The 15000-nt window shown below is 39.9% G+C and overlaps 3 protein-coding genes across 3 annotated transcripts; 1 reads left to right on the forward strand and 2 right to left on the reverse strand.

The window, feature by feature from the left end:
• Positions 1-1656: 1656 nt before the first annotated feature.
• LOC120515133 (histone H2A-like) lies at positions 1657-2128 on the reverse strand. Its single transcript, XM_039735869.1, has one exon. The coding sequence runs from the start codon at positions 2088-2090 to the stop codon at positions 1704-1706; it is 387 nt and encodes a 128-aa protein (XP_039591803.1). The 5' UTR covers positions 2091-2128; the 3' UTR covers positions 1657-1703.
• Positions 2129-2849: 721 nt separating this feature from the next.
• Positions 2850-3469, forward strand: LOC120514482 (histone H2B 8-like). Its single transcript, XM_039734881.1, has one exon. The coding sequence runs from the start codon at positions 3054-3056 to the stop codon at positions 3429-3431; it is 378 nt and encodes a 125-aa protein (XP_039590815.1). The 5' UTR covers positions 2850-3053; the 3' UTR covers positions 3432-3469.
• Positions 3470-4041: 572 nt separating this feature from the next.
• On the reverse strand, positions 4042-4428 carry LOC120514484 (histone H4). The gene has a single exon (XM_039734883.1). The coding sequence runs from the start codon at positions 4408-4410 to the stop codon at positions 4099-4101; it is 312 nt and encodes a 103-aa protein (XP_039590817.1). The 5' UTR covers positions 4411-4428; the 3' UTR covers positions 4042-4098.
• Between the last annotated feature and the right edge of the window lie 10572 nt (positions 4429-15000).

Genomic DNA, 15000 nt, shown 5'->3' on the forward strand with positions numbered 1-15000 from the left:
CTAGAAGGATTCAGTCAGCTTGTCTAAAATATCTTATAAACACAGAACAGAGGTTTGATTACTGACCTTGACAAAAATTCATCTTTAGCAATGAAAGACACTTTGAAATTTCCGTTCATGCAGTTTTCATTAAACCAAGCTTCCATTTTCAGCTTTTGCAGTACCCAGACACATCGATCGATCCCTATCAGGTCCGTCTGTGTATACTTTTTAAATTGAAATAACCAAGCATAATCAATCGAATGAAAGCAGTCACACCATCTAAACAGTAGAAAGCAGTTACAATTTATAAGTCAGTTTCCTGGCCACCTTTAGTCCATTTTGAGGGCTTGGAAGAAAATAAAGACAACAACCGTTATCTGTCAGCTTCAAGTGTAAAACAAGAATCCAGACTTTGCCAGAATTAAGCCATTCATTCGCAATCCACACTCACTGACATGCTGCTGGGCCCTTTTAGTGAATTTCAGGTTGAACAACGAAATAAAACACCTGAAAATTTACATAAAATAAAAATACTCAAGACGGCAAGGACATGTGTCAGTTCTGCGCAGGCAGTGATCAGAGTTAAATTTCAACCCAAAGTAGTATTTGTTCCTTTTCAATACTTCCCCCCACTGTGTAGAAAACCACACGCAGGCCAACTGAATTAAATAATCAAGACTGTTGCTGACATAATTTCCACCTCGAGAGTCCAACGATTTGGCAAGTGCTAGATCCAGCCAAACTGGTGAAATATCGATACTGCTTAAAAATTGTCTAAAGATTGATCATGGGGAACCCTCAGATTTAGTTCTTACAGGGATTTCAAGATTAAAACTATATACATATCTTTAAAGACCACGTAACACTGTGGAAATAAGGGTAATGGGCGTCCACCTGCATGCCAGTGATTACAATATAACGCATATTTGTAAAAGACAGAACAGTAATTCAAACACGGCTCACATTTCAGGATGCACCTCCAAACTTGCATGAGAGCATGTATTATGTATGGGATGTTAGCGGAAAAGTAAGATACGTGTGGGTTTGTTGTTTCCTTGTAGTTATTTCCTTAAGTAGTCAAAATAATTGCAATAACTAAGACTTTCTGATATAAAGAATCAGTCACAAAGTGTGCGTTGAAGACCTGAAGTTTGTTCATTTGTGTTTGACTTGCATTGCATGCTTGTTATACATTTAGATGTCAAGTTATTTGAAGTGTACTGTTAATTGTTCATGCGTTTGGAATGTGCCCTAGTGTCACGTACCTGTACATGCAATATTTCAATAAGTTTATATAGTTACAATGTACCTTAAGCGTGTTGATACCGTTTACTGATGAACTTAGATTTGAATTTCATACGGGGGACTTGAGTAATATTGACATGGAGTGGACGAAGTGAAATTTACTAAGCTTTATTTTTCTGTTATTGTAGACCACACATATACCTGTTGAAATAAATGTATATGTTTTCAAATAAATCGGTCAATTTCATTCTGAAGGGCGCTGTAGAATTCTCTGCATGATTTGTCAGTGCCCTGACCGACACTCCAGAGTGAACACTACATAACCTGAACTCCTCACAGATACAGTCCACCTTCGCTACACTATTTAAAGGTGCTGTATGATCAAAATGCAATACTTCAATGGAAAAAGGCTCTATTTAGAATGGATGGGTGGCTCTGAAAAGAGCCGTTGGTTTAAAGAATCGCACCGTCCTAGTTTACTTGCTCTTAGCTGGTTTCTCGGTCTTCTTGGGCAGAAGCACAGCCTGAATGTTCGGCAGCACGCCACCTTGAGCGATAGTCACACCACCCAATAACTTATTCAGCTCTTCGTCATTACGGACAGCCAACTGCAAATGGCGAGGGATGATCCTGGTTTTCTTATTGTCGCGGGCGGCATTCCCGGCTAACTCGAGAATTTCAGCGGTCAAGTACTCGAGCACAGCAGCCAGATATACCGGTGCACCAGCACCCACCCGCTCAGCATAATTGCCTTTTCTCAGAAGCCTGTGAACACGACCAACGGGGAACTGCAGACCAGCTCGAGAAGATCGAGTCTTAGCCTTGGCGCGTGCCTTACCACCGGTCTTTCCTCTTCCAGACATACTGAGATGTGACCAGAACAGTTATCTGTAATAAAATGTTCCAGGAACCCGGAGTAGCGGCCTTTATAAAGGCTTCATTCGAGCGCGAAGTGCTGAACTAGCAGACTGCTGATTTGCATCTGCTGTTACGTCACTCAGCTGGCGGGAGTCCTGGGCACTGCCCTCGAACCCTTTTGAACAAAGCTTCACGTTGAAAACTAAAGTTCCAAGCAAAGCTCGCAACGTGCTAGTTTCGTTGTTTCGATAACATCAATGTAATTACATGCATATATAGACACATGTCTTGTGTTCATTTGATCTCTTCCTGGATTTCATTGCATTGTTTTTTTTATCTTGTTTATTTTTCGCCTCTTTTTCTTTACTTTATTGCACCGACTAGTCTGATGTCTGCACACCGCTTTAACACTTTTGCTCTTTAGAAGGCGTTGTACGGGGAATAAAGATGAACTCCTTCTCCAACAAGGGTAATATAAACCCTTTGCGTTATTCCATATCGAGTACACCTTATAGCCACACATGTTCACGAGATGAGCAGAGCTACCTAAAGAAAGCTATTGTGTATTTTGAACGAGTATTGGTCTATTAGAATGTATAGAGTATTTTAATTTTTTTGCAGTAATGTGCAAGTTACTTTGTTTTCTCTCCTGCGATTAACCTATAACTTGTATTGTATTCACCATGCATATCCATTGTGCAGAAGCAGGACCGAATACAGCCTGACATTAGGAAAAAAACTTCGATAAATGCATATGAAAGCAGAAAGCTCAAATGCAAAAGTGTGCGCTAAGTCTATCCCATCCATTACGACAAAGGGCCGTGCCTGAAATCATGGAAACTACTCCTCCTCCCTTTTCGTCGTGGCCACGTCAAATGTCGCACCGTCTGGTATTTACATGACTGCCTTTAAAAGCAGAAACCCGGGAAGTTGCGGCAGTTAGACTCTTGCCGCTATAACTTACAATTATGCCTGAACCTAAAACCGCCCCTGCTCCTAAGAAAGGCTCGAAGAAAGCCGTTTCTAAGAGCCAGGCGAAGGGTGGAAAGAAACGCAGAAAGACTAGGAAGGAAAGCTATTCCATCTACGTGTACAAAGTGCTGAAGCAAGTTCACCCCGACACTGGTATTTCTTCGAAAGCGATGGGCATCATGAACTCGTTCGTGAATGACATTTTCGAGCGCATCGCCGGTGAGGCTTCTCGCCTTGCTCACTACAACAAGCGTTCGACCATCTCTTCCCGGGAGATCCAGACTGCTGTGAGGCTCCTGCTACCGGGAGAGCTTGCTAAGCACGCCGTGTCCGAGGGCACTAAGGCAGTTACCAAGTACACCAGCTCCAAGTAAATGCCTACTTAAAACCAACGGCTCTTTTCAGAGCCACCCACTTTCTCTGAAAAAGAGCTCTATTAACCCGTTGTTGGTGATGCTGATTTATTGTACCTTTTTCACGTACCCCCTTTGTTAGCTTGCTCTGTCTGCGTGCACAATTGTGTATTATCTGGCGCCTTAACATGCGTAACATTTGTTTAAATCTCCAAAAAAAAAATATGCATCTCTCCATTACGAGAGCACATCCGTTTAAATTAGGTAGATTTTTCTGATCCCGGACCGTATTTTGCCTTCAAACAGGCAAGTTCAAAATCAAAGCTTATTTTCTCAGTAGTGTACTAGAGAAGACAGACATTTCTAACATGCATGTTTACTAACGGTAGGATCTCTATAACTAGCTGCTTTAGACACGAGGTTTAAAGCTCAGGGTCATGAAGACGACTTATTCCTTAAAAGCTAGTGCAGCCTGAACAAATCACTGATTAGCTAAGGTTAACAAAACGCACACCGCTCGATTCTTTCGCGCGTGCGAATCTGGCTGGAAGTGGGTTTAAATACACCAGATCCCCTACAGCAAAACATATTTGGGAACACAACACAGGAAAAACTCTCAAAGCAGAAAACGTAGGCGGCTCTGAAAAGAGCCTTTGGGGATTTCGCTTTATAAAGCTTCAGTCGTCACTTAACCTCCAAAACCATATAAAGTACGACCCTGTCTTTTCAGGGCATATACCACATCCATGGCAGTCACGGTCTTCCTCTTAGCATGCTCTGTGTAAGTGACAGCGTCGCGGATGACATTCTCCAGGAACACTTTGAGCACTCCGCGAGTCTCTTCGTAGATCAAGCCAGAAATTCGCTTCACTCCACCTCGGCGAGCTAGACGGCGGATAGCAGGCTTTGTAATGCCTTGAATGTTATCTCGCAACACTTTACGATGACGCTTTGCGCCACCCTTACCGAGTCCTTTTCCACCTTTACCACGACCAGACATCTTTCTCTCACGTTTCTATTCGAACGACTGTTAACACTATGAACGATAATCTCTCTGATATGAATGAAAGGACGACCTGCTCGAAAACAGCCCAGGAAATGGCTGCGCGGGCTTTTAAGAAATCGCGCTTTGTATTTGCTCTTCGGTTTCATGAGCGAGACCCAGGACAAAGCAGCTAATCCGTCACGTGGAACCTAATATCTATGCGCTGCTGAAGGAGTGATAGACTTGTGCTTTCTTTAACCATATCTCTTTTATTTGTCTGCTCAAAAGCAGCCAGATATACCGATGCACCAGCACCCACCCGCTCAGCACGTGTGACTGGTAACTCGCACCTTTTCAGCCGCTTGGACAAACGTTGCTGGACGATGGTTTTCTTTCTTTGTAATGAGATCATGGCAAACATGCAGAAAAGCATAATCTTATTCATCCGCGTCCACTCCGCTTTCCCCGTTTAATTGCATGATCAAATTTTTAACCAAAGTAGAATCAAATCTTATTTTCTTTTTCTGAGTCTGGATTTCTTTATGAAAGCACATAAATTGACTTTGATTTCCTTGGTTATGGTAACTTCTCATAATGACAGCAAATGCATTTTCCATTTAATTTTAATGTATTTGCTTAAAAATATATTTTCACCAACAACTGTAATTTTTCATTGCCTGCTCATATTTAAAACTAAATATGGTTATATAACATGAATAAAATGTTTATATAAATTTTATACTATATACATTTATATCATTTTAAAGTTAAACTCCAGTGAAGAAGACAAGTACCAAGACATCCATCCATACATACAATTGCTACCAAGACTGCTGTGGCACAAGCTCCTTCCCGCACAATCCTAGATGACATTTAGCTACTCCCACTATGAACAAATCACTAAATAGACTTGTAAAAAAAAATACATGGGATGTTTTAATAACTATTAAAGGAGAAAAGAAAGGATTCTGAAAGGAACTGAAAGCACTGCACAAAACAGTTTTTTTTTTTGTTTTGTTTTTTTTTGAGGTGCCGTTTAGGACATAAATTGTTGTCAACTCTGCATACACTTAAAACGCTTACACTGCATATTGAAAGGCATACACTGCATACTGAAACACTTCAATTGTATACTGAAATGCATACACTGCATACTGAAATGCTTACACCGTATACTGAATCGCATTCACTGCGTACTGAAATGCTTACACCATATACCGAAATGCATGCACTGCATACTGAAATGATTATACTATAATGAAACACATAAACTGTACCTTAATGCAGTTACATTATATACTAAAACACATACTATACAGTACATGGTACATTAAAATGCATATATTGCATACTTAAATGCTTACACTGTATCCTGAATTGCATACACTGTACTCTGAAACACATACACTATATACTGAAATCCATGCACCATATACGAAACACATACTGTATACTATATACTTAAATGCCTGCACTGCACACTGAAACATATAAACAACGTATTGAAATGAATACGCTCTAAACTGAAATACACTTTACAGTGAAACCCATACACTGTATACTAAAACTGTTACACTTTATATTAAAATGCATACATACACTTCATACTTAAATGCTTACTATATACCAAAAAACACACACTGTATAATGAAACGCATACACTCTATAGTGAAATGTATACACTCTACACTGAAATCTATCATGTGACTTAATTATACCACCCAGTGAGATCAAACAAAAACAATCTTTTTTGAAGAAGGGTGCTATTCTGGAATATGCTGGCCAAGAGGTAAATTGGTTGTACCTAGTTGGCTTAATTTTTTTGACGTTGATTTATTAATTGAATTAAAAATAAGAAAAAGAAAAGAAAAGACAACATTCCTTATTGGCAGCGAGAAACTACAGATAACTCAACAAATTAAAATATTTTAATTGATAATTTACATCTATGGAGCATTATTCAGACTGCTACAAAAGTTAGGTTTATCCATCCATCCATCCATCCATTATCCAACCCGCTACATCCTAACTGCAGGGTCACGGGGGTCTGCTGGAGCCAATCCCAGCCAACACAGGCCGCAAGGTAGGAAGCAAACTCCGGGTGGGGCAGCCAGCCCACCGCAGGGTGCACACACTAGGGACAATTTGGAATCGCCAATGCACCTAACCTGCATGTCTTTGGACTGTGGGAGGAAATGATCTCATATAGAAGCAAAGTATAGTTTCTAGTTTCTAAAAAAGAGATTTATTAAAATCAAAATAAATGCAGAATGCAGTCTCAACTATTTGATAGACCTGAGTAAACAACCTTTACCCAAAATATTCTTTCAGAACACTGAACGTATTCTCTGTGTTTGAAAATTACAATGTGCGTACAAGTGAAATGTCTACAGTCATGTTAATGCTTATTTCTTAGTGAAGTAAGCATATACTGTGACCCTTTGTGAGAGGCTGATAATATCCAATATTGTTTCATAATAATCTTTAGAAGGATTATACAATACAAATTGGGCAAACTATTAATTTTGTGAATGTATTGCTCAAAATTTTTTTTAACTTTTTATGATTTTTAATGGGAACTTCAACACAGGTTGTTTAATCTAGTTTCTGAATTATTTTTAATCAATTATGCAATATTTTAAATTATGTTAAACAGTAAACTTGTTATAAAAATACAATGTTGCATTTTTTGATATGCTCACAGGAAGGACTGAAATATCAACAGTATATAAGTTGTGTAATAATGCAAGTGTTTTTATTTACAGTGCATATATGCTGCATGGGTTGTTACATTTGTGGAAAAAAATCATCAGAATACTACATTAAAGTATAATCAGTGTATGTTTGTGTGTGTATATATATAGAGAGGTCAAGAACACCAAATATTTCATATTCAGCTTTTTACAATTATATAATACTGCTTTCAAATCCAAACCATGATAAAGTGTTAAAACAGAGCAGCAAACAGATACACTGGGATAGAACAACTGTGAAGGAAAAAATCTGTGAAGCTTTCTGTGTAAAAATATCATCAGATGTCAGGTATGTGTTTTATATGGTGTGTTCAGTAAAATGCAGTAACTGAGTTGTATTTCAAAATCACAACTTTTTTTAACTTGGTGTCACAAATTTGTATTTTTCTTTTTTTTACTTTCTCATATATGAAGTGTTTGTGTCTCAACAGACAGTACATATATTTCATCATATAGCACATGCACTTCAGTGTACAGCATATGCATTTCACTACTCAATGTATGTGTGTTATTTGATAATGTATTTATTTCACTATACAGTTTAAGTGTTTCAGTATGCAGTTTATTTGATTCACTATGTAGTGTATACATTTCACTATATATTGTATATGATTCACTACAGAACATGTGTTTTAGTGTACAATGTAACCATTTCAGTATGTAGTGTGTGCATTTTACTGTACAGTGTAAGAGTTTCAGTATACAGTGTATTTGTTTAACTATACAGTATGTATGTTTCACTGTAGAATGTATGTTTCATGATACAGTGTACTTATTTCACTGTATAGTGCATGCTTTTCACTCTGGAATGTATACATTTCAGTATACAGTGTATGGATTTTACTTTAGAATATGTGCATTTCATGGTATGCATTTCACCGTTGAATGTATACGTTTCAATATTGAAAGTGTATGCATTTCAGTATAGATTGCATGTACTATTAAGAATGATTTATGTCATAATTGGCACCTCATAGATTTTTGCTTGTTAATTAAGATAAGTTGGTTTTAATATAGCACTAACGATTGAGTACAGGATCAAAGTGATCACTCAGATGTATAGCAAAACATCATCAAGGATAAACTGGAAAATCTTTTACCATGTACATAAGGATAATCACACAACAGCAAACAAGCAGTGTGCAGGAGAAAATTCAGCTTTGTGAGCACCACAACTGTGAAAACTCAAAATCCATTCTAATTGAACAATTGCCAGATGACAACATAGGAGATTGTGAGAAAATGCAATCAAAATCACAAGTGAAGGCTGTAACATAAAGGCCAGAATGCGTCTCACTTTATCACCCAGGCTGGGTCAAAGCACCATCTTACAGGCACAATCCCACTACTGACTGACACAAGGACTTTGATCTGCTCGGTTGAAACACCTCCTTCTGGGAACACCGGTAACACCAACACAACCCTCAGCAGCCTTCACAATAGTTCTCCCACATCACATTACAATCGGCAGTCACACCCACATCCACAAGTTCCTCACACAAACTGAGTGCAAACCTATTAGAAACAGTCTGATCTTGGAGTCTGGCTAAGTCCAGGCTCAATTTTCTACTAGGTGGTAGCCTACTGGACCTAAGCTGGATCTGCAGAGTAGCAACAACAAGTCTGTGGTCAAAATTCACAAATTGAGCACTTCTGTAGACCCTGCAGTTTTGCAAGGGCCTTCAGTGTCTGCCCACAGGGATGTGATCAGTCTCCTTCACTGCACCACCAGTATTGGAGTACCAAGTCTAATGATGCAGCTCATGGCACTGGAACCAGGATCCAGCAATTTGCTGAATGTCAAGGAAAATGAGGCTACTTTCACCATGGTCACCATACCCATGGGGACCGAGACTATCCACATAGCCAGCCCTGTCAGTGCCAGTGGTTGCACTGAAGTTATCCATGACCATAGGAGTGTCACCTTGTGGACACCCATCAACCACCAAGCGAAATAGCGAATAAAAAGTCTCAATCACCGAGACATCACTCACTGAGGTCAGAGCATACACTGAGACAACAGACAAGGCACTCGGAGTATGCCATAATCTGAGTCTCATAATATGCTCATTGAAAGGAGTGACATCGAACACCATTGGAAGAAGCCGATCCACTACAGCAAAAGCTACTCCCCAAGAATGACAGCCATTATTGCAACCATACCAATAAAAGCTGTATCCACCTACAGAGATCTGGCCAAACCCTTGTCTGCGCACATCAGAAAGTGCCACCACTGAAATGAGGAGTTTACGCAGTTCCTCCGACAGCAGAGTAAGATGATCATCATGCCAGAGAGACAAGACATTCCACGCACCTACCTGGATGGGCCGCCTCAAATTTAGACCCGAGTGCTACCGTGCAGCGGGCAACACTTCAGCACCATGCCAGTTCTGATTCCCAACAGACCTGACCACATTGTCTCTCTGACGGTTTTGACTCTTCCAGGGATGGGGCTCCCGAGGGCTCTCCCCCATCCCATTCATGATGTGAGCAGCATTCCTATGGGTGGCTGCAGCAGAGCTACTCCCATGGAGAACAAAAAGGAGTACTATCTGTGTGAATATTTTTTACATTGGCTGGAGTGCCAATCCTGTCACCAACCCCCATGATTTCCCTGCAAGTTGGAGGACCGCTTGCGGGGCCGGATGCAGTTTAACCCAGGGTGATCAATTTTGGTATCAAAGAAATGTAAGAAAGACTGACACTGTTCAGCTGTATTGGGGGCATGCTAGAGGAGGGGTTTGGAGGAGTTTATTAACAGACCTAAAAAGAGTTCTATCTATCTATCTATCTATCTATCTATCTATCTATCTATCTATCTATCTATCTATCTATCTATCTATCTATCTATCTATCTACAGGGTTGTCCCGATCTAATTATGCAGATCCAGATTGTCTGGATGACTTTTATTTATGCGGGGACGATTCCAGTTTGCACACTTCTCGATGGTCCGGGATTTTTCGGGTCATTTTCTATGTAATAAACTTAGTAAGTTATAGCGTAATGAAAACTGCATAATTAGATCTGGACCACCCTATACAATGGTGGCACGCACAGACGCTGTGCTCCCTGAATAGGTGCTCTTTTCTGCTATTATTGTTCTTAATATTGACTTTCATCGTTTTACACACGGAAGCGAGCATCCATTACAGTTGTCAAAAGCTTCTACAGATCCGCTTTAATAGCAAAGATAATCATTATAACACAGGAGGACTTACGTTGACTCCTACACTTGAAAGATGGCAACGGAGAAGGCACAAGAAGAGGAAGAAAAAAGAGGCAAGCGAGCAGGATTACTAGCTAGGCTAAATGCTGCTCCGCGTAAAACCCTTACTATTATTCTTCTTGCGAATACTAGATCACTCGCAAATAAAATGGATGAGCTCCGACTGGATATTTCCACACATAAAACTGCAAGGGACTGTTGCCATTAGATTTTTTCGGATACGTGGCTGGATCCTACCATACCGGACACAGCAGTTGAACTTTCAGGCTGCACCCTCCATCGAGCCGATCGAACCGCCGATTCTGGTAAGAAAACAGGTGGCGGACTGTGTGTCTATACTAATAATTCTTGGTGCACTAATATAACTACAATCAACAAGTTTTGTTGTCCGGACGTGGAATATCTGATGCTTAGATGCCGACCATTTTACCTACAGTACCAAGAGAACATACCATTGTTATTGTTATTGCAGTATACATATCTCCTCAAGCTAATGTTAAGTCAGCACCTGAAAAAGTTTTGATGTTATCAGTAAACAACAGAAATCGCACCCTGATGCAGTTTTTATCGTTGCTGGAGATTTTAATCAAGCAAATCTTAAGGATGTATTCCCCAGATTTTATCAGAATGTACATTGTAAAACCAGAGGGGAAAACACCTTAGACCACGTCTATACAAACATAAAAGACGCCTATAAGGTCATTCCACGCCCCCACCTTGGCACGTTTGATCATCTCACTTTGTTTCTTGTTCCAGTGCACAAAGCCCTTATTAACAGTGGTAATCCAATTAGCCAGACTGTTAAAGTTTGTCCTGAAGCTGCCATTTGCCAACTCCAGGACTACGTTGAACAAACAGACTGGAATATATTTTTTCATCAGATAGACTTAGAGACATATACTTAATCTGTGCTGTCATATAATAATTACTGTGAATAGTGAAGTCAAACAGCTGCTCAGGGAAAGAGACAAAGCCTTTAAATTAGGAGACACCTCAGCCTATAGAGCTACCAGAACTAACCTCAAGAAGGTCATATCTAATGTACAAACAACGGACTGAGGAGGACTTTGACAGTAACACAAACTCACAGCAGATGTGGCAAGGCATCCAATTAATTACGGATTACAAAAAGAAAAATGACGTACAATACACACTGTGATCAAAAACCTCTATGCACTAGGACTTGCTCCTTCCATATGCAACTGGTTACTGGATTTTCTCACCAACTGCCCCCAGTCTGTCAGGATTGGCAAACACACATCCTCCACCCTTACCCTGAGCACTGGTGTGCCACAAGGATGTGTACTAAATCCCCTTCTCTATACACTCTTCACCCATGACTGTCAACCCATCCACCATTCAAACATTATTGTTAAATTTGCGGATTATACGACTGTCATTGGGCTTGTAACAGACAACAATGAAGCTGCATATAGGGAAGAGGTTCAGAATCTGACAGCATGGTGCAACACCAACAACCTGGTCTTAAATACCAAAAAGACCAAATAAGTTATTCTGGACTTTAGGACCACTAAAACGACCAATCATAGTCTGATAACAATCAATGCAGATGCTGTAGAGAGAGTTTCCAGCTTTAAGTTTCTAGGAGTCACCATCTCAGAGGACCTGCCCTGGGCTGACAACAAGTTGGCCATAATAGGCAAAGCACAACAACGCCTCTATTTTCTCAGGAAGCTAAGGAGAGCTGACCTCCCCCAGATGCTGCTGGTTAATTTCTATGGATGCACTATAGAGAGCATCTTAACTAACTGCATGATGGCCTGGTACAACAGCTGCACCAAGGCTGCTAAAGAAGCCCAGCAGCGGGTCGTAAAAAGAGCAGAGGCTATTATTGGGACTGAACTACCATCACTCAAACTCTTGTATAAGACTCGCTGTGTGAGAAGGACCAAAAACATTCTCAATGACAAAATTCATCCTGGAAATTCTCAGTTTGAGCTCCTCCTCTCAGGAAGATGCTTTAGGTCAATCCGTGTATGCACAAACAGACTAAAAAACATAAACTTTCTGAACTCTGAATCTCCTCAGTCTGAGATCATTTTTTATTGAACATGTGCAATAAGTTATATTGGTAATGTACAATATACTAATGTAATACATCCATCCGTCCATTATCCAACCCATTATATTCTAACTACAGGGTCACGGGGGTCTGCTGGAGCCAATCCCAGCCAACACAGGGCGCAAGGCAGGATAAAAACCCTGGGCAGGGTGCCAGCCCACCACAGTACTAATGTAATACAATATATAACATGTAATGTACTATTCATTAACAGGTGCAATAACAATTTATGCTGCTGTATTTTGAGTAATAATTTGCTCTGGTTACTTGATCACATAACACTGTATACGACATGTTTGGAATTATTTGACTTTTCTTTAAATGCACCTTGGTGCTGTCACAAAAAGTAATTACATTGTGTTAGCACCATTTATGACAGAGGAATAATAGTTGGAGCGAGCAGTGTTAACGGCATCCCTATAAAGCTGTGAGTGATCTAAGAGGCTTGTTTTCTTATCAAGACACCAGCTAGTGGTTTTCACACCTCTGAACTCATGGGTGTACCAGAGACAAGAGCAGGTGGCTGGAACCTGCCAAGTCCTTAAAGGAGCAAAGTTATCTAGCAGTTGGGAAACACAGTTGTTATAAGGGGAAACCATGTTGTCAGGAAGGAAAAGACTATGCAGTCCAGAAAATGAAGAAGACAGAAAGGAAGCAGCAAACAAATCAGAATTAATACTTAATATCAGTATTGGAAACTGACAATAAATAATTGTATCAGTATCGATTTCAAAAATATTGGTATTGCCCATCCCTACTGCAGGAGGCTGAGGTAGCGGCCATTATAAAGTCTTCCTTCTAGCGCAAACTGCTGAACGAGCGAGAAGGGTATTGCTGCAGACCGGAGACATTATGGGCGGATCTGAAGGCGGGATAACTGTGAATCAAATTTGACAACAGCAAATCATATTGTGCTAATTCAGAACATCGATGAATTAAATTATTGTTACTCTATGACAATCAAAAACTAACCTGTTCAATTATCGACGTTTGAAGTTGCCTATCAAGTGTAAGTTTAACCACATATTTCACAGTTCGTGATCCCTACCTCTTTGAGGTTCCGCCTTATAAAGTTTCCGCTTAAATAACCTGCCTTTGTACCAAGCAACGAAACACCATTAAACGAAAAGAGACAAAAAAAGAAGCTGTGGTGATGAAACCCCATTAGACAAAATAAAAAGAAGTGACGAAACTAATTGCTTGTATTTTTGACAATAGAAGTAAGTGTGCTTCGAAATGAAAACGTTTGAAATCTGCAGTTTTTTCGTATTTTAATAACTGTTTTGCATGGTTATGTTTGTACCGTGAATACGCTTGCATTAATAATCATTTTCGCTGTAGTAATTGATTTATATTCAGTGCTTGAAGTGGACCAGCGCTCAGCGGTACCGGCAACTCTGCAAATTCCACAAGGCAAGTTTCACGAGAACTCCTTGACTGTGCATGGAAAATGAAAAAACTTTAACAAGCATCTAGCAAACACTTGAAAAGTTATTCTATCGTGAAGTAGGCTTTTGATAAAGTTCAGATTGACTACAGTGGTGCACAATATTACTTTTTTTTCTTTTCAGTTTAGTTCCTTATGTTGCAGTAATGTGACTAAATTGTAATACCAAATAATCTGCGATGTTTTTGTACCATCAATTATAATACAATTTCATGTTAGTTTTGTGCAGACAATGCGTGCCATTTCTAAATTGTTAAAGACTTTCTTGCAACGGGCAGTGCACCACTTAATTAATTGTATGTGACTCAGACCGACAGTCGCGATGTTCACAGATGCCTTTTCAATTTAATTACAAGTGACATTTATATTTTTTCCTTTCAGCCATTTTGTTACAAGAATATCTTCTGGAAATTGGATTTTAATGAAAAATCAGGTTAATTGCAAAAAAACATTTCTTAAACTTGTAATTCACTTGTAGTGTTTGACTTTCACATGTATCTTTTTTTTTCTTTCCTTCTTTTACTAGGACATCCCCACTGGTTTAGTAGACTGTGGAACAGACATGTTGATGGTATTTGAATATTAACTGTAAGCTTTATGTAACTTTAAATTTGTGTTTAGATTGTGTAGGATTTCAGTACTTTTTCTCTTATTCTCTCTCAGTATACTCTTTATCTGACCATTGAGGATCTCTTTGATTTTACTGTCAGTCTTTTAAAGATGCTGATAATATATTGTGAGACTTTCCCGGACACCACCAGTCGGAAACCACATCTTTATAAAATGCACAAGTTTATTTCTCTCTATTATCTCAGTCGTTGGCCGCCTTTCCTCTCCTCCTGGGAGCTTTGTCCTACTCCCACTCTTGACTCAAGCTCCTCTACTGTAGGAAGGCGGCCCTTTTATTCCTGCCCGGATATGCTCCAGGTGGCTGATGACGTACTTCTGCCAGCATTTCCCGGTGTGGCGGAAGTGCTGCCCTTTGCACTGGAAGCACTCCGGGCATCCCTGGCAGGTTCCTCCGCCACCAGTAATTGTTCCCCGGGTTCCTTGAGGTTTAAGGCACCCCCTGGCGGTGGCCACGGGTCCCAATGG

The sequence above is a fragment of the Polypterus senegalus genome, chromosome 14 (assembly GCF_016835505.1).
Source record: "Polypterus senegalus isolate Bchr_013 chromosome 14, ASM1683550v1, whole genome shotgun sequence".
Taxonomy (NCBI): Eukaryota; Metazoa; Chordata; class Cladistia; order Polypteriformes; family Polypteridae; genus Polypterus; species Polypterus senegalus.